The 22,785-nt window shown below is 41.5% G+C and overlaps 1 protein-coding gene across 14 annotated transcripts in view; it reads left to right on the plus strand.

The window, feature by feature from the left end:
- LOC140209741 (serine/threonine-protein kinase Nek9-like) overlaps positions 1–22,785 on the plus strand; it is a 193,122-nt gene that overhangs the window by 41,444 nt on the left and 128,893 nt on the right. For all 14 annotated transcript variants that reach the window (XM_072278143.1, XM_072278145.1, XM_072278148.1 and 11 more), the window contains 3 exons: positions 5,861–6,077; positions 19,475–19,629; positions 21,587–21,791. In XM_072278143.1, coding sequence (XP_072134244.1) covers positions 5,861–6,077; positions 19,475–19,629; positions 21,587–21,791 — 577 coding nt within the window. The remainder of the gene's footprint in view (positions 1–5,860; positions 6,078–19,474; positions 19,630–21,586; positions 21,792–22,785) is intronic.

Below are 22,785 nucleotides of genomic sequence, written 5' to 3' on the forward strand. Positions count from 1 at the left end.
GTTCCCAACCTTTTTTTTAATGCCTCGGACCAATACCGTTAAGCATTGGGTCCGTGGATCCCAGGTTGGGAATCCTGTTTTAAAGTAGTAGCTTTCCATTAATAATATTACATATCATATTAGGAATAGACTATACAGTCTTGAGATCGCACTGCCATCTATGGCTGATCTGTAACAAGCAATTCCATTTTCACGAAAAATTCTTCCCCTAAGTCAAATCAAATCAAGTTTATTGTCATTTAACTGTATATAGTGCCTATAAAAGGCATTTACCTCCCCCCACTCCCCCCGGCTTGGAAGTTTTCATGTTTCATTGTTGTACAACATTGAATCAGAGTGGATTTAACTTGGCTTAATTTGGCTTTTTTGACAGTGATCAACAGGAAAAGACTCTTTCATGTCAAAGTAAAATCAAATCTCTACAAATATATTAATTACCGATGTAAAACAAAAGAATTGATTGCATAAATATTCATATCTTCCAGTCAGTATTTAGTAGTTGCACCTTTGGCAGCAATTACAACCTTGAGTCTGTGTGGATAGGTCTTGATCAGCTTTGCACATCTGGATACTACAATTTCTTCTTTACAAAACTGTTCAAGCTCTGTCAGATTGCATGGAGATCGTGAGTGAACAGCCCTTTTCAAGTCCAGCCACAAACTCTCAATTGGATTGAGGTCTGGACTCTGACATGGCCACTCCAGGACATTAACTGTGTTGTTTTTGAGCCATTCCTGTGTAGCTTTGGCTTTATGCTTGGGGTCATTGTCTTGCTGGAAAACAAATTCTCCCAAGTCACAGTTCTCTTGCAGACTGCATTAGGTTTTCCTCCAGGATTTCCCTATATTTTGCTGTATTAATTTTACCCCTTCCAGGGCCTGCTGCAGTGAAACATCCCCACAAAATGATGCAGCCCCCACCATCATTCACGGTAGGGACGCTGTGTTTATGATGCTGTACGGTGTTTGGCTTGTGCCAAACCTAGCATTTAATCTGATGGCCAGAAAACTCAAATTCGGTTTCATCAGACCATAAGATCTTCTTCCAGCTGACCTCAGAGACCCCCACATGCCTTCTGGCAAACTCTAGCCGAGATTTCATGTGTGTCTTTTTCAATAGTGGCTTTCTCTTTGCCACTCTCCCATAAAGCTGTCACTGGAGAAGTATCCAGGCAACAGTTGTATGCACAGTCTCTCCCATCTAAGCCACTGAAGCTTGTAACTCCTCCAGAGTTGTCATAGGTCTCTTGGTGGTCTCCCTCACTAGCCCCCTTCTTGCACAGTCACTCAGTTTTTGAGGACAGCCTGCTTTAGGCAGATTTACAGCTGTGCCATATTCTTTCCATTTCTTGATGATTGACTTAACTGTACTCCAAGGGATATTCAGTGACTTGGAAATTTTCTTGTGTCCATCTCTTGACTGTGCTTTTCAATAACCTTTTCATGAAGTTGCTTGGAGTGTTCTTTTGTCTTCATGGTGAGTTTTTACCAGGGTACTGGCTCATCAGCAGTTGGACCTTCCAGATACAGGTGTATTTTTACTACAATCAGTTGAAACACCTTGACTGCACACAGATCGCCAACAACAAATCTCCATTTAACTAATTATGTGACTTCTAAAACCAGTTGGCTGCACCAGTGATGATTTGGTGTGTCATATTAAAGGGAGGGTGAATACTTGTACTATCAACTACTTTGTGTTTTATATTTGTAATTAATTTAAGTCACGTTGTAGAGATCTGTTTTCACTTTGACACGGAAGGGTCTTCTGTTAATCGGTGTCAAAAAACGCCAAATTAAATCACTGTGATTCAATGTTGTAAAACAATAAAACATAAAAACTTACGGGGGGGTGAATACTTTTTATAAGCACTGTACATTTATATAACCAATTTAACCATATAATGCATATAGAAACAAGACAATGTTTCTTCAAACCAGGGTGTAAAGCACAGTAGTACACAAAACACACAATATATGCTAACTCGTGAAGGTACGGTTAAAATCCACAGATGAGTCACAAATAAATAACCATTAATTTTATATATTGGAAGGTACAGAACAGATTAACCAGTGACGTTTCGAATGCAATGTAGCCGAGAGTTCAGAAGTGTAATGGCCTGGGGGAAGAAACTGTTTCTCATCCTGAACTTTGTTTTTATGCATCACAATCTCCTGCCTGATGGTAAAGAGTCAAAGAGGATGCTGGATGGATAGGTGGGAACCTTAATAATACTAAGGGCCCTGTGTATGCAGCGCGCCAGATATATGTTCCCCATAGATGGTAGGGAGACGTATATGATCCGCTCAGCTGCTCTCACAATCCTTTGTAGGGATCTCTGGTCCAATGCTTTGCTGCTCTCATACCAGATGGAGATGCAACTAGTCAGGACGCTCTCAATGGTTCTCCTGTAAAACAGACTTAAGATGGGGGGGGGGTGACGGGTGCGGGTAAGAGCCTTGCTTGCCTCAATCTTCTTAGGAAGTGGAGACGTTGCTGTGTCTTCTTGTTCAGAGAGGTGATATTAAGGGACCAGGTGAGTATTAACTCCATCTATCATCTCAGTCTTGGATTAGAGTCTAAATAGTTAATTTTCTTACATTTTTACTTTCTATATGCTTGCTCATATGTTTATATGATCACCCGTTTATAGATTTTCTGTAAATTATAGTATGATTGATTTTGTACTTTGTCATTGCTGTCAGAAAAGCTGTCCTTACTGTTAATGGTCCAGCTTGAATGGGCTTGCAGTATGAAGAGGGAACATGAGGGAACTCTTTGTTCTCATTTTCTTCTTCTTTATCATCTCTCCTTTCTTCTTGCTTGCTTTTCTCTGCTGCCACTTCTTTGTTATGTGCATCTAATAAAATGGCTGTTAGAACATTTGCACCTCATTCTTGACTTCCAAAAAACCTTCTGGACACTATCATCTCCATTCAATCAGCAGACAAGATGACATTGCCTCCACAGGTCTCTGGAGTTGAGAATCTCAAAGATCCACAGCACTCCAAGCAAAGAAATAACTTTCCCTCAGTATATCTCTTAAGTGCAGGCTTTCTTAACTTGAGGCCTACAGTCAAGACTCCTCCATGATTGCATCTATCCTGACAAGCTCCCTCATCGTCCTTTATGTTTAATTAGAATTCCTCTCATTTATCTGCACTGCAGAAGTGTATGGACCCAATCTCTTCCTATTCTTACCTGGAACTCATCCAGTAATTTTATCAATCTCATGCTTATTTTAGCAATCATCTTCTCAAGTATGTGCCTCCATCTCTGTGTTTGGAGGTGTATTAATAGTGTTTTGCCAGAGTGAGGGCCCTGAATTAATATAGTGCCTAAAACAAAAATATACAATAACTAAATTCACTTAATAACTATTAAGCATACGGTAGGATTTTTTAAAATTTATTCCTGGGCTATAAGCACTACAGGCATTTTCACAGTTCATACACAAGCTTAAATGCTTGTGAACAGACTGGTGTCTGGAATTATTCCAGAGGCATTTTAGAGTCAACCATTTTCTTTGGGACTACTGTCACATTTGGACAGATAAAGAAAGAGCAGCAGATTTCCCTCCATAAATGCTTCATCAAACCCCCAGGAAAACTCATTTGTAATGTCAGCCTAGTTTATCTAAAGACTTTGCTGCCAAATTTCCTTTCTGCTGAAGTGGTTAAAAGCTTCACATCTTCTTTATTGGCTGAGAAGAACCTCATACTATTAGATAGTAGTCAGATTAAAGGTAACTATAATTGCTCTGGTGTCAGTTAACTCTTTGCAGTACATTTATTGCATATGAATTTTTTTTGTTCCTTTTCCCTCTTGAGTTGAACAGCCTCATAATCCCAGAGGTCAGAATATTTCAAAGTTCTGGACTGGCCATGGTATTTATCTAAAGCATGAGAAAGTCTCCTGATGTTGGGTATCCAAAGCAACACACTCAAAATGCTGGAGGAACTCAGCAAGTCAGGCAGCATCTATGGAAATGAGTAAACTGCCCTTCCTTTCAAGTCCTGATGATGGGTCTCAGTCTGACACATCAACTGTTTACTCTCTTCCATAGATGTTCTTTTGTACTGTGTCCTTTTCATTGTTGATCTGACATAGTCTTTTTCTCAGGAAGGGGCATTAAAGGGCATAGGTTTAAGGTGAGAGGTGAATGATTTGAAAGAGGCCAAAGGGGCATTACTTCATGTACAGCAGGAAGCAGGAGTTCCCAACCTGGGTCCATGGACCCCTTGATTAATGGTAAGGCTTCACGGCAAAAAAAAGGATGTAGAGGATGATTCATATATGGACTGAGCTGTCAGAAAAAGTAATTGAGACAGATGCATTAACAACTTTCAAAAATACTTAGCCAGAAAATAAGTACAGTTACAAGAAAAGGTTTGTGAACCTTTTACAATTACCTGGTTTTCTGCATTGATTATGGATAGAATATGGTCTGATCTTCATCTAAGTCACAATAGTAGACAACCACAATCTGCCTAAGCTAATAGCGCACAAACTATTGTACTGTTTGTGTCCTTGTTCATTTTCAGTCCAGGCTGGAAAAAGTATGTGAACCCTTGTATTTAATAATTGGTAGATCCTCCTCTAGCAGTAATAACCTCCACCAAACATTTTGTATAGCTGCAATCAGACTCACTCAATGGTGAGGAGGAACTTTAGACCAATCCTCCATACAAAACTGTTTCAGTTCATCAGTATTTCTGAGATATCTTGCATGAACGGCCCTCTTCAGGTCATGCCACAGCATCTCAATTAGGCTAAGGTCTAGGCTCTGAGTTGGCCATTCCTTCTTTTTAAACCATTCTGTTGTTGGTATATTCTTGTGTCTCAGATCATTGTATTGTTGCATCATCCAACTTCTATTAAGCTTCAGGTGATGGACTGCTACCCTGACATTGTCCTGTAGAATAGCTTGAGACAATTTTGAATTCATTTTTCCCTCAATGATTGTAGGCTGCCCAGGCTCTGAGGCAACAAAGCAGCCCCAAACTATGATGCTCCTTCCACCACGCTTCACAGATGGGATAAGATTTGGGTGTTGGTCTGCAGTGCCCTTTTTCCTCCAAACATAGCGGTGTGCACTTCTGCCAAAAAGTTAAATTTTTGCCTTCTTCTGTCCACAGAACATTGTCCCAGAACCATTGTGGAACATCCATTTGGTCTTTTGCAAACTTGAGACATGCAGCAATGTTTTTTTTCCAGACAGCAATAGTTTCCTCGGTGGTGTTCTTCCCTGAACGGAGAAGTTAGCAAGTTCTAGAGATTCCTGCAGATCTTTTGCTGTTACCCTTGTGTTCTATTATCACCTCTTTCAGTATTCATTGATTGGAACACCTGACTCCAAACAGCTTTTGGAGAAGGCATAACCCCAGAGGTTCACATACTTTTTTGACCCTAGACTGTGAAGTTTAAATGGTGTACTCAGTATTGATAAGAAGAAGTACAACTGTTATGTGTTACTAGTTTAGGCAGATTGTGTTTGTCTATTACTGTGACATAGATGAAGATCAGACCACATTTTATGATAATTAATGCAGAAAATAAGGTCATTGCAAAAAGGTGCACAAACATTTTCTTGCAACTATACATGATTGGGACTGGTTTGGAGAGATAAAGTCCAAATGTGGGCAAATACAGATAACTTGGTGGCCACCATAGTTAGCATGAACAAGTTGGGCCGAAGGATCTGTTTCCATGCCGACTTACTCTTATCACTCAGTGTTACACTGCTTCTGCTTTATCTCTCTCTCTCTCTCTCTCTCTCCTTCCCTCATCTCCCTCTCTCTCCAGTTGTGTTTCAGGGGATCTACACTGAGTCTAAGTTAGTGCCTTTCACTTGGGACAGGTACCGGCCATCTGCTCATGAGTTGCTGTATGTTCGTCTCCCTGAAATGATGGCAAAATATGAAGAAACTCCGGTTCAGGAGAAAGGGCCGGGATCTGGCCTTCGGTGTGGCCTGAGTCACAAGAAAAATGGACGCACAGCTCTTTATTATTTCTCAATGTCTGATATGGAGCTCTGCCCTCTGGACGGACTGCCTGCCAAGATTAAAATTAGGCAGGTGAGTACAACTGAAGGATTCTTAATAATTTTAATTAAGTAATAGACTTGAGGTCCTTGGCATTCTGCCTTTGACGTACACACAGTGGCCACTTTTTTAGGTACACTTGTACACTTCATTCATACAAATATCTAATCAGCCAGTCATATGGCAGCAACTCAGTGTATAAAAGCATGCAGACATAGTCAAGAGGTTCAGTTGTTGTTCAGACCAGCCGTCAGGATGGAGAAGAAATGGGATCTAAGTGACTTTGACCGTGGAATGGTTCTTGTTACCAGAAGGGGCGGTTTGAGTATCACAGAAACTGCTGATCTCCTGGGATTTTCACACACAACAGTCTCTGGAGTTTACAGAGAATGGTGTGAAAAACAAAAATAACTTTCAGTGAGCTGCATTTGTGTGGGTGAAAGAGGTCAGAGGAGAATGACCAGACTAGTTCAGGTTGATAGGAAGGTGACAGTAACGCAGATTCTCTATATTTATTGCTTATTTATTTATTATTATTATTTCTTTTCTTGTATTCGCACAGTTTGTTGTCTTTGGTCTTTCATTGATTCTATTATGTTTTATTACTCTATTATGGATTTTTTTTTCCTTTTTTTGGCACGTGTCTGCATGCGTGCAAGTCTGTGTGTGTGCATTTGCGTGTGCCGTGCGTCTGCGTGTTCGTGCGTGCATCCGTGATTATGTCTTTTTCATGGCTTTCACAAGGCACGGAGCGAGTGAGAGAGAGACTGTATGGTGCGCCACTCCTCACACAGACGTTTTTGCAGTATTTTCCCTTTATTTTACGAGGTCAAGTTGCGATCTCGACACTCAACCAGGCATGGATGGAAAGCGTACTCAGGAGTGGACCCGACTAGTTTTGAACCCGGGAGCCTCCGCTCCTGGGTCTGGCGCCAATGTCATTGTGCCACCAGCCAGCCCCTATTATGGATTTTTTAAGTATGCCCACAATAAAATGCATCTCAGGATTGTACAGCCGGCCCTCCTTATAACTTACATTGAACTTTGAAATAACCGTGTGTTACAAGAGTGGGGTGCAGAAGAGAATCTGAATGCACAACATATTGAACCTTGAAGTAGATGGGCTCCAGTAGCAGAAGACCACAAACATACACTCAGTGACCACTTTATTAGGTACCTCCTATACCTAAGCAGTGGATCTAAACTGTTGGAGCAACTCAGCACATCAGTCAGTATCTACAGTGGGGAATAAACAATCGAGGTTTCAGGCTGAGACCCTTTGTCAGGACTGGAAAGGAAGGGGGAAGAATGCTGCCTGACCTGCTGAATTCCTCTAGCATTTTGTCGCTCAAGATTTCCAGCACCTGCAGAACCTCTTGTGTTAATGCTGATCAGTTGGAAACCTGGCCTACTTCAAAGCGTTTCTGCTTCCTCGATGTAAGTGGTCTCTGCAATAATTGAGTATCTACTGTGTTGGAAAGGAAGGTTAAACAGCCCAACCCACTCAATGTGCCTGAATAAATCATAGAAAGAAGAATATTGCACATCCATACAGTGGATCCGTCGGTGTGGAAGGAATCACCTTTGGTATAACTGAAGCACTCTCAATAATTTGAATCATTCCAGTACTGATATCGTGGATCTCAGCAGTTGAGTCAATCTGTGGTAAATTTTGTACACAAACACTTGGACAAGCTCTTTGGCACACATTCTCAAAATTAGACCAAGAGTGAGACTCATTTTCCCAACATCAACAGAATCAACTAATATCCCTTTTCCATTAGTGGGCACCGAAAGTGTAAATGGGTGTAAATTTAGGTCAAGGCTCACAATGGACCATAACTCGCATAAAATTCACAAAATGGTTTTTAACAGAAAATCCCTTGTTATGTGCAGTCTTGGTCTCATCATATTGCACAAAATCACAATTTTCCTTCCAGATTCTCTGCACTTCTGACAGATGGATGCACAAAATTGACAGGACATTTACAGTACCATTCAACAGTGTGCAGTTCACATTAGAATGCTACTTTGATTAGTGGCTGTTCTTCACAGTACAGACGAGGCTGTCCTCATTACAATGTAAACAGCACAGCCATTACACCTCTTAGAGATTGTTTTTTGAGTGACTGGCAGCCAGCTCTGATTCCTGATTGGGCCTGTGCAGTGGTGGGGTGAGAGAGTTGGACTAGCAGTGTCTTGAGGGCAATTAGATGCATAATCCAAATTGGGATTGCCATTTTGTCTGAGATTTGCATGTGGTCAGGTGGGCTGGCACCTGTCCGGTCAGGTATAGTAGGATCAGCATTTGGTCTGCCGGGACAGTTTTGGAATTGGAATTTTCAGTGCATGGGATTTTGGGGTCTGGAGATGTGAAATGGGAGAGGGGGATGTTGGTGAGGAGAGCTGGTGCAGTGCAAGAGACTGATGGACTTCCCTCACAAATTTCCACAATAAGGGGCTCTCAGGGGAATATACTTTAGGCCCCTCAATTAAAAAAAAAGTTGATTGATGAATTCCATCACTTTCATGCACCCATGATACAGAAATTGTGTTTGTAACAGAACGTTAACAGATATGATAACATTTCTGGTTAAATTTCTGGAATGACTTGAGATGATCTTTATTCCATTCCAAACAAGAAGAACTTGTTCAGAAGTTCAAAATAAATTTATTATCAAAGTACACGGTGGGCAGGGTGGTGCAGCATTTCGGCCGGAGTTGGTGCTGTTCCCCCTCCCCCAGTGTTCACTTGGCAGAACAATGGACTCAGGATCTGGACTACATACATATATATTTTGCATTGTTGTATTTTACTGATATCCTATATGTGCTTGCTATTTTGTATGTGCGAGAACTAGGCCCCAAGCCATTGCGTTGCCTATGCATAGCTGCCGAGGTGTTGGAGTTGGTGCACTCCACCAGGGACAGACTGGCACGGTGTCCCGTCTAGAGTCGGTGTTGCAGCCCCTCCCCCACTCGGCAGTGGTCGTCTGCAGATTTCGGCAGTCTTGGTAGGCTTGAGTTTGGTCTCTTTTATTGAGCGGCTGTATCTTTCTATCTTATACTTATTATGTGTGCTTTGTGCTGTGTGTGACTGTTGGTACTGTGTTTTGTATCTTGACCCTGGAGTAACACTGTTTCGTTTGGCTGTATTCGTGAGTATTCATGTATGGTTGAATGACAATTAAACTTGAATTGAATTGAATATATGTCACCAATACAACCCCGAGATTCATTTTCTTGCGGGCATACTCAAACCATAGTAGAGTCAATGGAAGACCACACCCAGCAGAGTGAACAATCAGTGCAAATACAAAAGAAGAAAAAAAGAATAATAATAAAAAGTAAGCAATAAATATCAAGAACATGAGATGGAGTCCATGAAAGTGAGTCCATAGCTTCAGCTACACAATGCTGTGTTGTGTAATTAAATTTCCAGGCAGTTATCAGTTCAAAAAGTGCTATCTTGCTTCATTCTTCCTCCTGAAGTATATAAGATCAACATACATAAAGTGCTCAATCACACAGGTATCTCCTGAAACATATTGCTTCAACATAAGTAGTTGATGGGTTGGTAAAATGTGCTTAGTTTAAACTTTTATAGATATATAAAATTTGTGGAGATGTTGTCCAGAATTGCCTTTGACTGCTTCCCAAGCAGGTGCGTATTCTTTTATCCCATATGTGCTGTTTCATCAATTTCAGTGAAATCGGATATCAGGGAGAGAGTATACTGGCAGCTATTACTCTAGCCATGACTGAACAATGTAACCCAGAGTCAAACTTTTCTCACCCGTAATAACATGTAATGCCACATTGTATTGGATACTTTCTCCAAGAGTCAATGCTTTGTAATAGCAACTCTTACATCCCTTGCCTCCCCCACCTTTTACTCACATTAAGCATGCATATTATAATATTCTCACTAAACATTTTACTGTTATCTTGGGATGTCCCATGGCAAATCGGAGGATGAACTAAACTTTAATTATATTGGTTAATATGCATAATGCATTATTCTGCAGCTAAAACACATCTGAATTTAATCTGACTGTCTCGTTAGGTCTAATTTTTCTCCGTCAATCTGAGCTTAGTTGGAGGTTATTTGCTGATGCTGGGAAAGATTTATTGATTGCGAGTAGCTTTGACCATTGCATAGGAGAGAAATCATCATTTTTGGGTAAAATTGGGAAATAAACAGTATGAATACTTTTAAAGTACATTTGGTTAATAGGCGCTCTCACGATTTACTTAGCAATGCTCCATTGCTGTTGTTTCAATAAGATAAGAACATTAGGAGCAGCAACAGACCATATAGCCCCTTGAGTCTCTTCTGCAATTCCATGAGTTCATGGCTTATCCAATTTTAATTTTAATTTCCATCTATTTCCATAGTTATTGGCTTCCCTTAGTCTCAGCCTCAAATATGTCCAATAACTCAAAGGGGTCAGATTACTTGAAGCATGGGAGCAAACTGACAAAAACTTGGTCAGCTGGATTTTTTTTTAAAAAAAAGAGGTGCGGAAGTTTATACAAAGAATTCCAGAAGTTGGAGCTAATGTCACAAGTAGAAGCCAAGTAATTTCAGGTATGTACAAGAGGCCAGATCAGGGTGCAGCCACCTTGAAGGGTTATGAGGCTAGAGGAAATTAGAGATTGAGAAATTTAACCAGGTGCCAGAGAAGGTCAGCATGCACTTGGTGATAAGTTACAAACCTTCGAATGAATCAAGACAAATGATAGAGTTCTGGATACCTACACAGAGTAGAAAGAAAAAGATCAGCCAGCACATTTGAACAAGTGAGTATGGAGGCATGACCAGAATCAGAATTATAATCATGTTTATTGTCACTGATATAAGTCATGACATTTATTGATTTGCAGCAACAGTAGTGAAATATATAAAATACGTGTGTATGTGTATATATATATATATATATATATATATATATATATATATATACACACACACACATATGTGTACATATATACCTGTATGTATATGTGTATGTATAAAAACTATAAAATACAATGTTACTTACAGCATCTATCCATATAGTGTGGAATAAGCCCTTCTGGTCCTTCAAGATGTGCCACCCAGCAACTCCTGATTTAACCCTACCCTAACCACGGGACAATTTATAACAACCAATTAACCTACCAACCATTATATCTTTGGACTCTTAGAGGAAACTGATGATTGCATCTTCCAAATCTTCAGTTTCATTGCAACATTCAAGATGTTTGTTGATACTTTCAAATTCTTCTTAGTTCCTACTTGTTGAAGTAGTGAAACTGTTTCATTTTCATTCCCGGCCATTTCTACCATCTTCAAAGCAAAACAGTTCAGAATTTTACACACACATATATATATATATATAAAATAGTGAGGTAGTGTTTCATGGGTTGAGTGTGTGCCTTAAGACTTCTGTACTTCCTCAGTGTGGTAGTAATATGAAGACAGAGAAGAGGACATGTCCTGAATTTGGGGGGTCCTTAATGATGAATGCCACCGTATGGTCTTTTCACCCAAAAACTTGATACTGCTCACCTTTTTCCACTGCTGACCGTTCGATGAGGACTGTTGTGTATTCCCTTGACTTCCTCTTCCTGAAGTCCACTGCTCTTGTGACTATCAGCTGAGGTAGGAGCAGTCTAGGGATGTTGAGAAGGTGGAGAAGTTAATTATAATGGTGACACGATGTAAAGTCAAGGCATTGATTGGTCTGGCTTAAATATGACCATGAGGTTGTTGATAGTCTAGTTCAATATCAGGCAGCTTCCAGAAAGAGGAATAGAGGAAGTGTCTAGAAGATGGAGTTCATGACAAGTTAAAGATGATGAGTTTAGTCTTCTCAGTTATCTTTTAAGAATGTCAGTATTTTTAGATTATGCAATGCAATGAAAGAAAATCAGACCAAAGTATTTTATGAATTATTAAATTAACTTTTTTATTGTGCCCAATTATTAAAAAGTCAACTTTTTAACAAATGTGCAGTTGGTTTTGAATGCCAAGTGGCTGTGAAAAACATGGAGGCATTAATCTGGAAAGTAAATGCTGTGGATATGGTTATTTTTCCTCATCCAACAGGAGGAGCCCTGCCTCCTGAGCTGCATCAAAAAGCCAGCTTCACTCAGAGTGTGCGTGGCTCTTTCACCAGTAGAGGGGGAGATGACCCAGGAATTAGCAGTGTTGTAGATAATGTTTTGCACAGCATGCACTCTCCTGCTTTGGTTTGTGGTTTACATGAATTATTGCACTGCTGTACTTAGTGTGAATTTCATAAATAATTTATATGCAAAATAGGATTTTGCTTTGCTTTTGGCCTCCTGAATTGGTTGAAACTTGATTACTTTGGGATGTGCCACACAGCTGTGAATGGGGAGTAGCTGGTGAAAACCTCCAGAGAAGAATTACTCAGGACTGAGCTGTAAATAATGTTGCTTGTGGCACAGGGACCCCAGAGTAGAGTTGCTAGCTCTGATTGGATGTATTCCACATGACATTCTGCCTCCAATCAAGATGAATTTTTCCCTAATACCTTTACAACCAATGCTTTAAAGAATTAAAGGAAGTGAAGTAACACACAATTTTTTAAAACATGTTTTGATCAAGTTTTAGGGATGGCACAATCTTTAGACCTTCAAATGTGTGATGCCACAAAAAAAAGCAGTACAACATGACTAAATTTCATGGTGATCCTTTTCGGTGAATGCTCTGCTCTTAGAGTTATAGAAACAGGCCCTTCAGCCCATCTAGTTTGTGCCGGTCTATTAATCTGCCTAGCCCCTGCGATTTAAGTTCTTAGAACATAGAAGAGTACAGCACAGAACAGGCCCTTCAGCCCACAGTGTTGTGCCGAACCAGCTAAAAAGCAAATCAAAAACACCCAAAAACTAATCCCTCCTTCCTACACAATGTCCATATCACTCAATCTTCCTCATGTTCATGTGCCTGTCTAAACATCTCTTAAAAGCCTCTAATCTACTTGCCTGTACCACCATACAAGGCAACGCATTCCAGGCATCCACCACTCTCTGAGTAAAAAACTTACCCCTCACATCCGCTTTCAACCTACCCCCTATCACCTTCAATGCAAGCCTTCTGTAATTAGACATTCCACCACAGAGGAACAAGTTACTCCCTGTCAACACTAGCTCTGCCTCTCATAATCTTATAAACTTCTGTCAGATCTCCCCTCAGCCACTGCCGCTCCAGAGAAAACAACCCAAGTTTGTCCAGCTTCTCTTGATAGCACATGCCCTCTAAACCAGGCAGCATCCTGGTGAACCTCTTCTGTGCCCTCTCCAAAACCTCAACATCCTTCCTATAGTGGGGTGACATTCTTGAGCCGCTGATCTCGTCTCTGGGCTTAAGAATTACCAGTGTGAAAATGAGGCAGTGCTTTGCTATTTATATTCCTTTATTATTGTTAACCTTGCACCCTTTAACAAATATATCAGCAAGAAAAAGATTTGGTTGAGAAAAGCAAACATCAGGGAGGTCAGAGGTTGCAGACATTAGTTCCAGATTGCATCCTCAAACTGGGAGTGGGAAACTAATGTTCATTCGGTTATCTGTTAAGTTTAATGATCTGCTTCTGAGAGCGGGAGATCTTACAAAAGGAAATATCTAAAGCCTGAACTTCCATTTTTGTTTATTGTGTCACTTGACATATAAAAAGACATCAAGGGAGAAATTTGTCTTCAGCTGCCTGTGGGAGGGTCAGTCAACTAGCTGCCAGTGTATAGATCCAAGTATTGGTGATCAGAGGTGGTTTTCTCCCCCTCACTTTACGAGTGGTTTTCTTTCAAAGTTACGAATGAATATCTGGGTGACAACCTCCTGTGTAATGCCAGCATTAATCCATTGCCTTAAACATTGGTGTTTACATCCAGTATCATGCTTGTACAGAATAATGACATTGATGACTAAAGAACTGCAGATGTTGGAAATATGCAATAAACACTGAAAATGCTGAAAATACTCAGCAGATCAGGCAGCATCTGTGAAGAGAAAGACTGGGTTAATATTTTAGGTCAATAACCATTCATCAGATACCTGAAATGTTAACTCTCCCCCCTCTCACCACCTTTCCCCCCTCCCCTCTCCCCCCTTCCCCCTATTCCCCCCAAATCCACCTTTCCCCCTCCCCCTTCTCCAACCTTTCCCACCTCTTCCTCTCCTCTTCCACCTTTCCCCACTCTCCCACCTCTTCCTCCTTCCTCCTTCTCCCACCTCTCCCTCCCCCTCTCAACCTCTTTCTCCTCTTCTCTCTTCCTTCCCCCTCCCCCTCTCTAACCTTCACCCCCCCACCTCTAAAAGATACAAATATATGCACTTGGCCTTTTTCTTCCTTCAGCTCCTTTAGAATAGTTCAGTTCTTCATTCTTCTCACCAACATGAATCTCCTTGCACTTTCTCTGTTAAACTGCTGCATGTCTAGCTTTTCCACCAGCCTCTATTTTTTAAATTTATTTTATTTGCCCAACAAGCCCGCACCACCCAGTTACACCCATGGGACCAATTAACTTACTAACCCGTACTTCTTTGGAATATCAGAGGAAATTGAAGAAGCTGGAGGAAACCCATGCAGTATAGGGGGGAAATGTACAGACTCCTTATAGACAGTGCGGATCTGAGCCTGTGTCTCTGGCACTTTAATAGCATTATGCTAATCTCTATGCCACCATGTCACCACTCCCCCATGTATATGTTTTATTGAAATCTATCCCATTCTTCCTCTCTGTTCATTGTACTTCCAACCACTGTGCAAACTTCAAATCTTTTCCCTCTGCATCCATATCCACCAATGAGTTGCTTCCGGGCAGATACAAGACCCATCTGCACTCTCAGCTGAATGTGAAGGATACAAGTCACTATTCTGAAGAAGAGAAGAGGAGGTCTCCTTGATATTTCAGTCAAAATCTATTATCTAACGAACATTACTACAAGCACTTCTTATCTGTCTCATGGTTTACTTCAATGTGTTCAAATTGGCTGCCACATATCCCTTGAAACAGCAGTGGCTACTATAAGAAGGTACCATTTTAAGTAAGAGCATTTGGGACACTCTGAGGGCGCAATGTGAATCAGAATCAGAATCCTTTATTATCGCCAAGATTGTGGACACACAGGGAATTTGATGCCGGTTTCCCTGAGCACTCGCTGTACAGAATCAAAAAGCAAACAATACAATAGTACAAATAGTCGTGAACTATATACAATAAGGTATACCTGTGTATGTACAGGTGGACTTGATTTATAATAGACTAAAATTCAAGTGTTCATAAGACCGATGGCATACGGAAAGAAACTGTTCTTGTACCTATTTGTCCTGGCATACAGTGATCTAAAGTGCCTACCAGAAGGAAGGAGTTGGGACAGGTGATGTCCAGGGTGTGATGGGTCTACAATGATGCTGCTTGCTCGCTTCCTGACTCTAGATGCAGATAAGTCCTGGATCGAGGGCAGCTTCACACCAATAATTCTTTCTGCAGCCCTGATGGTTCTTTGGAGTCTATTCTTGTCTTGTTTGGTAGCTGATCCAAACCAGACAGTGATGGACGAACAGAGGACAGACTGGATTATTCCTGAATAGAATTGAATCAGCAGCTCCTGAGGCAGGTTGTACTTTCTGAGTGGACGTAGTAAATACAACCTCTGCTGAGCCTTTTTGATAAGAGTGTCCACGTTGGGTGTCCACTTCAGGTCCTGGGAGATTGCGACACCCAGAAACCTGAAGGCCTCCACAGCAGACACAATACTGTTGAGTAGTGAGTGGGGGGAGTATTGGGGGGCTCCTCCTGAAGTCCACTGTCATCTCCACAGTCTTGAGCGTATTTAGCTCCAGATTGTTCTGGCCATACCAGGCTGCTACTCTTGTATTTTTTCATTGCCCACTCTATTGTTGCACACTAATAACACATCCCATGAAGGGAGCAGGATTTCTCAATAACTTCCTGATTTTCATGTTTAACCACTGCTGTGCATGCTCCACTGACTATAATTCTCATTGTAAATTCATGGCTCTGATTAATAGTATTTCGTTATGAAAGCTTTAATATTAACAGTTATGAGGTATTGGATAATACTTCCAATGAGGCTACTACACCAATCAGAAATTAACTTGAGTCTTATTTCACTTTAGAGAGCAGAGTGGTTATATCCCAGATAAATAGTCTGATTAAAAGAGCAATAAACTATCAAAATCATTTCATGTTTGAAAGCTTGTGCATTAACCAGCTCCGCAAAAGCTAGCGATGCTTTTGAAATATGTAGATAATAATATCACCAATTGCCTAGTGCAATGCAAATTCTCTTTCGATGCTGACCATTTAATGAGCCAGCTCTTGGAGTTTAATGATCAACACTTAGTAAAATGGTTTCTGATGTGAGATTTATCAGAACTCCTGCATTTTGTCAAATTGCTGATGAATGTTTTTCCCCTTTGAGAATTTCCTTTATCTAATTCTCAAATCATTTCTGTAAATAAATTGTGAAAAGTTAGATTTAATCAAATTGATGAATTATTTTAAAAATTAGTGAAATGGTTCAGTATTGCTGGATTTGTCGGGAATTACTTTGTTTTCTAGATTATTAAGGATTTCCTTTTCTTTAATGATTAAGGAAGTGGGGTATTCCAGCCCTACTTCAGGACTTAGGTTTATAATTTAACATGACACACCGGAGAGGTACAGACAGGATGTTGCATTATTGCAATGTTTACTTTTTCTCCTGGCTGAGATGCTAAGTATGCCTGTTCATATGAGGGAGAAATGTCAGACACGTTTGGGTGTAATAGATCCTGCAATGCAACACAAGGAAGACCAAGAAAATTCTCCATGATGTCAAGTCCAATACTTATCTCTCAACATGTGTTGCATCAAGTCAGATTATCTTTATTTGTCACATGTACATCAAAACATACAGTGAAATGTACTCAGCCATGAAGGGTCTCGGCCTGAAACGTTGACTGTACCTCTTCCTAGAGATGCTGGCTGGCCTGCTGCGTTCACCAGCAACTTTGATGTGTGTTGGGTGAAATGTGTTGTTTGTGTCAATGACCAACATAGTCCAAGCACTGGCTGGGGGAGGGGGAGGTGGGGCAGCCCGCACATGTCGCCAGGCTTCCAGAGCCAACATCCCACAACTTCCTAACCCTCACCTGTACGTCTTTGGAATGTGGAAGGAAACTCACATGGTCATGGGGAGAATTTACAAACTCCTTACAGTCAACGGTGGGAATTGGACCCCGATCAGCAATTGCTGACACCATAGAGCATTGTGCTAACCACTATGTCATCATGCTGTCCCTCTACCACATATCCAGACATAAATAGATTATCCAGACAATATTGTATTACAGTTTATGGGACCTTACTATGCACAATGTGGATGCTGCTTTATAATGGTGACAACAATTCAAAAGCACTTTACTAGCTAAAAGAAAAACTCTTAGCAACATCCCATGGTCAAGAATAGTCTTATACATATGAAAATCTTGCTTGAAGACAGATATATTCATTTTGTAGTGGCCCTCTATTAACAAGACCATGAAAATCCTACTGGGTGCGAGAGTGACTTGAGAGGGATGAGATGATTTAGCTCATGGGTTACACTGGATAAGCAGGAGTTACTCTCCTTGGAGCAAAGAAGATAGGAGATTTGATGAGCTATACAGGATGTTGCAAGATCGAAGAAGATGGAGGTGCATAGCCGCCAACCCCGGACTCGGGACGGCACCCACTGACTGACTGGATGTTGATTGATTTGGGCATGTTAGATTAAGAGATACTGTTCCTATTAGCTTTAGTACAAAATGGCACAGATTCAGGACGTTGGGCAGATTATACAGATCTTATAAGAAACAGTTAGTAGCTGTGATCTGGAATGTTCTGGCAACAGAGTAAATCAGAGTTTTTAGAAGGGTATTGGACAGTGACTTAAGATGAAATAACTTGCAGGACTCTGAGGAAAGAGTAGAGAAGTGGGATTAATTGGACTGGTCTACAAAGAGCCAACAAAATCCAGTGGTGGGTTAAATGGGTTTCTATGATGTAACATGATTCTATGGTGTCCCACTCCCCTTGGCCACCATCAGCAGACTAATGAGTCACTTGTTCACTTGAGGAAGTTTGGATTATTCACATTGGTTACTGCGGTTGTCCAAAAATCCTCTACGATATTCTGAGGATGGTGAAGAGCTCTGGACAAATCCATACTTCTTTTGTTCCCGGGGAACTTCAAATTGGCCTGGGGCGTCAGTGCCTGTATGCATGTACAGTGGGCACATGCTCTCCTGAAGATGGAATGAGGGGACATATGGGGAGGGGGGGGATCCATGGAGGCATCTAATGCCCTATCTAGTCCCAAACCATACTAACCATACTGTGGACTGGGTAGCTGATCCTTTACTGATAATCCTTCTTGTCTTTGGGCGTGGATAAGAATATTGCAATCAGAGTTTGCCTCCAAGAGGACCACAACCTTCTCATGGTTTGGAGGCTTGTGTGCCTCAATGACCCAGAGAGCCTTGCTAGCTGGAGTCAGGGCTTTATGGTAGGCCAAACAGATCAAAGGGTAGAGTCCAGGCTAAAAGTGGTCCACTGGTCCTCCAGGTTCGGGGGTTCATCTGAGGGCTAACAACCCTGACTGGTAAAAACAAAATTGTTACGGAAACACCAATGAAGAATCCTCCTACATCTGAATGGGACGGTATTCCTGAGACTCCACCCGGGACTTGTGTGACTGACAGTAGTGAAAACCAAGAAGAAGCTGCTGACATGATGAAGGAAGCCCTGAACACCGCCAGGGATGGAGAACCTTCATTGCTGCTCTAAACACCAAAGACATAATGGGCAGTAAGTAAGTAATGGGGGTTCGTCCAGGGCACCCAAGCTGCATCCAAAACCTTGGGTCACATATAGCACCTGTGTGCATACAGTGATAATTGCTGTATACAGTATGTAGAACAGAATTGTCCAACTGTTCCTGTATTGAATGAGAATCCCAGTTGTTTTACAGTTGCTGATCACACTTATTTGTGTTTGGTCACCATTCACAGTATCTAGTATGATGTACGAATATATTGGACTGCACAGTAGCATAAGTTTAACTCTTACAGCGCCAGCTACCTGGGTTCAATTTCACCGCAGTCTGCAAGGAACTTGTACATTCTCCCCATGACCATGTGGGTTTTTTCTGGGTCCTGCAGTTTCCTCCCACCCTTCCCCGCTCAGTTAGCAGGTTAATTGGGCACATGGGTGTAACTGGACAGCACGCTCTCATGGGCCAGAAGGGCCTGTTATCATGCTGAATCTCTAAATAAAAACAAGAGCTCCGACATGCTTTGAGGTATACCTTCCTGCTTCTAAACGGATAAGTCTGAAGAAAAGTTTACCCAGTCTCCGCATGTCCCTTCCAGGTCACGGTATCTGACAATCACATGATAGCAGTCACTGTGGAGAGAGCTGTGTACACATGGGGAAGCAATCTGAAAGGCCAGCTTGGTCATGGAGACTTGCAATCACGTTCACGACCCCAGCTGGTGGAAGCCCTCAAAGGAAAGTTTATTGCCAGGTAATAAAGTTTACGAGCACAAGGTTCAGAGGCTGTAGACCAAGGCAGCCTGTGAAGAAAAAAGACATAAATGGCAGATTTATCTCCTAGTCTCTGATAGTTGGGCATTATGTGCTATATTCAACATGGTGAAAGTTAGCAGTGTTTCAGCTGAGTATTGGTCAGTAAATTATTCCGTCTCTGTTATTTTCCCTTTTGGATCAATCTCACTCTGCTGAAACCATTTTATAAGCAAATACTTTTCCCATTCTTCTCACAGTAGTCACTGAGAGATTCACAAAATGGATATAGCTTTTTCAACAAAAGACCATGTTTGATTAGTGTTTAAAACTAAATCGGGGATTCAAACAAAATATTGAACAGACTAATGGAGTGAACATCTATGATATGAAGTGTTAGTCCGTGTGGAGAGACCTATTCTCATTTTCATTATTGTTGTGTAGGGAGAATTTACTCAACAGACATGTTGCTAATAGCAAAATTCCACTGCTTGACTTTAATTATGACTACTGGAGAAATGGAATTAAAATCTGAGGAATGGGAGGATAAAGCTTCCGTGGGGAATTTGTTTTTCAGGAAGTCTCCATCTAACCCTATGTTGCTTGGGAGCAGATGATCCAGTGCTGGAACAGTGCACACAGCACATGCTGTTCGACCCACGATATTGTGCTGACCCTTTAACCTACTCCAAGATCAATCTACCCTTCTTTCTCAAATAAACCTCCATTTTCCTTTCAACCACGTGCATATCTAAGAGTCTCTTACATGTCCCTAATGTATCTGTCTCTACTACTACCCATGAAGGCATGTTTCAGGCATCTACCATTTTCTGTGTTTTAAAAAAAAGCTGCCTCTGGCATCCCCACCCCCTACTTTCCTCCCAACACGTTAAAATTATGCCCCCACTCCGCACTGGGAAAGAAGTCTCTGGCTGTACGCTCAGTCCATGCACACTGATTCTGTTGCTTTTTTTGCTAATGGTGCGATAAAACAAAGGGGACGTTCATACTTGGAAAACTGTCATAGAAAGAGAGAGAGCTGAGTCATTTAGGAGGTAGGATAAATCCTCTGGCAAAGGAAGAGACTGAAAGTGAAAAAGGGGAGCTTGTGTTTGTCTTAATGAGAGGGTGGGGAGGAAAACTTTTCTGTGTGTCTTGTATGTGTGTGTTTGTGCACAAGCATACATACATGCAGGAGGTTATGGATCAAAATTCATCTTTGACAATAATACAAAATAAGGATTACTGCACCATTCCTCCGAGCTATCCAACCTGTCAGATATTTAGTTCAGCACACACACAATGCTGGAGGAACTCAGCAGGTCAGGCAACATCTATGTAGAGCAGGGGTTCACAACCTGAGGTCCCTGGATGCCTTGCTTAATGGCCTTAAAAGGGTTGGGAACCCCTGATATGGAGGAATGAATAGTCGGCATTTTGGGCTGCGACCTTTCATCAGGACTGAAAAGGAGGAGGGAAGAAGCCAGAATAAGAAGGTCGGGGGAGAGAAAGGAGGGGTACAAGCAGGCAGGCGATAGGTGAAGTCAGGTGAGGGGGAAGGTGAATGCGGGGAAGGGGGGATGAAGAGAGATGCTGGGCGGCGATAGGTGAAAAAGGTAAAGGGCTGAAGAAGGAATCTGACAGGAGAGGAGTGTGGACCATGAGAGAAAGGGAAGGAGGAGGGGCACCAGAGGGAGGTGATGGGCAGGTGAGGAGATGAGAAGGGAGAAGAGGGGACCCAGAATTGGGAATGGAAAAGGAGAGAAGGAGGAGGAAAGAAAAATTACTGGAAATAAGAGAAATTGATATTCAGTTTTATTGAAGTCATTAAACAATTGTACTGGATGTTAGATGGAGAAGATGACAGACTGATGATATGCTGCTTTTACATCACTGTCCAAATGGAATTTCTACCCCCTCTGTGCCTCCCTAAGATTTAATCCTTTACCTTTTCTCAGAGCCAGTTGTGGACGTGGATTCAGTGTGTTTATCAGTGACAATGGAATTGTAATGACTTCTGGAGATGGAGCCCAAGGCTGCCTGGGGCACGGGGACTTTTTCAGCACCTCCAGGCCTTGTTTGATTGAGGCCCTGCTCGGTGTAAACGTCCAAGCCATTGCATGTGGTCAGCAGCATGTGGTGTGTGTCAGCGGTGATGGCGAGGTGAGTAAACTGATTTTCAGTGCTTGTTTCAGAAACTTGAGTATTATTGTTTTTAGCAAGAAGGAGCCTTCACGGAAAGGACAGCCTATTGAGTGTGATTTTCCTGCTGGTCTTAATTGGGGAGTTACTGATCTTCACCACCAGTAAATTCAGTGCGACAGAGAGGGAAAAAAACGGAAGATGCAGCTTGCGTGTTTGGACGGCAAAGATAACGCAGGTAGGATAGGACAAGACCACAGGGAGGTTTGGGAATGAGACAAAAAACTTTGAAAGTATGGTTGTGTCAATTGGAAACAGAAGTTATGTATAATGCAACACTTTAAACTGTCATAGGTCATGCTGTTTAAATTTGTTTGATATTCATTGTTCAACACCTGTGCAAAATTCTAAAGTTAAAGTGCAATATAAGCAGGCACATAAGCTACAAGGGCAGCTGCTGAGCAGATGCTGGGGACACCAAAGCAAAGGTAGAGGTGCTGAGATTGATCTGGGGCTGCCTTGCCATATAGTTCATGTAAAGGTGGACAGAGTCATTGTATTGCATTCTGACATAAAGAGAAGGGTCAGTGACATTAAGGTGAGGAGCATAAGCCTGCAACAGAAGTAATGCGACAGTCATTTCATTAGGCAAGGAGGTGGAGTTACACTGGAGCATCGACATAGGCTCACTCAGGTGTTTGCAAACTACTTAACATTTAAAAAATTACTGAAAATTGTTAAAAGTTCACAACCTTAATTTGTCCTGCCAAGAAGCATCTATGTTTAATGCTGTACTCTTCCTTTAAGGAAGCAACACTTGGATGCCCTGTCAAATAGTCTGTACCCATGGTATTGTATTCCGGGGTCTCCGTGTTCGTGAATACTTCTGAACGCTCTCTGCTCCATTTTCCTATCTGAGTTGCCAGCTATTGTGGGCTCACATGTAACTGGGAATTCAGCTACGTCGCGCAAAATTTCCCATTCATTAATTTTAACTTCTGTGCCCCAAATTCCT

This window comes from Mobula birostris, chromosome 14 (assembly GCF_030028105.1).
Source record: "Mobula birostris isolate sMobBir1 chromosome 14, sMobBir1.hap1, whole genome shotgun sequence".
Lineage (NCBI taxonomy): Eukaryota > Metazoa > Chordata > Chondrichthyes > Myliobatiformes > Myliobatidae > Mobula > Mobula birostris.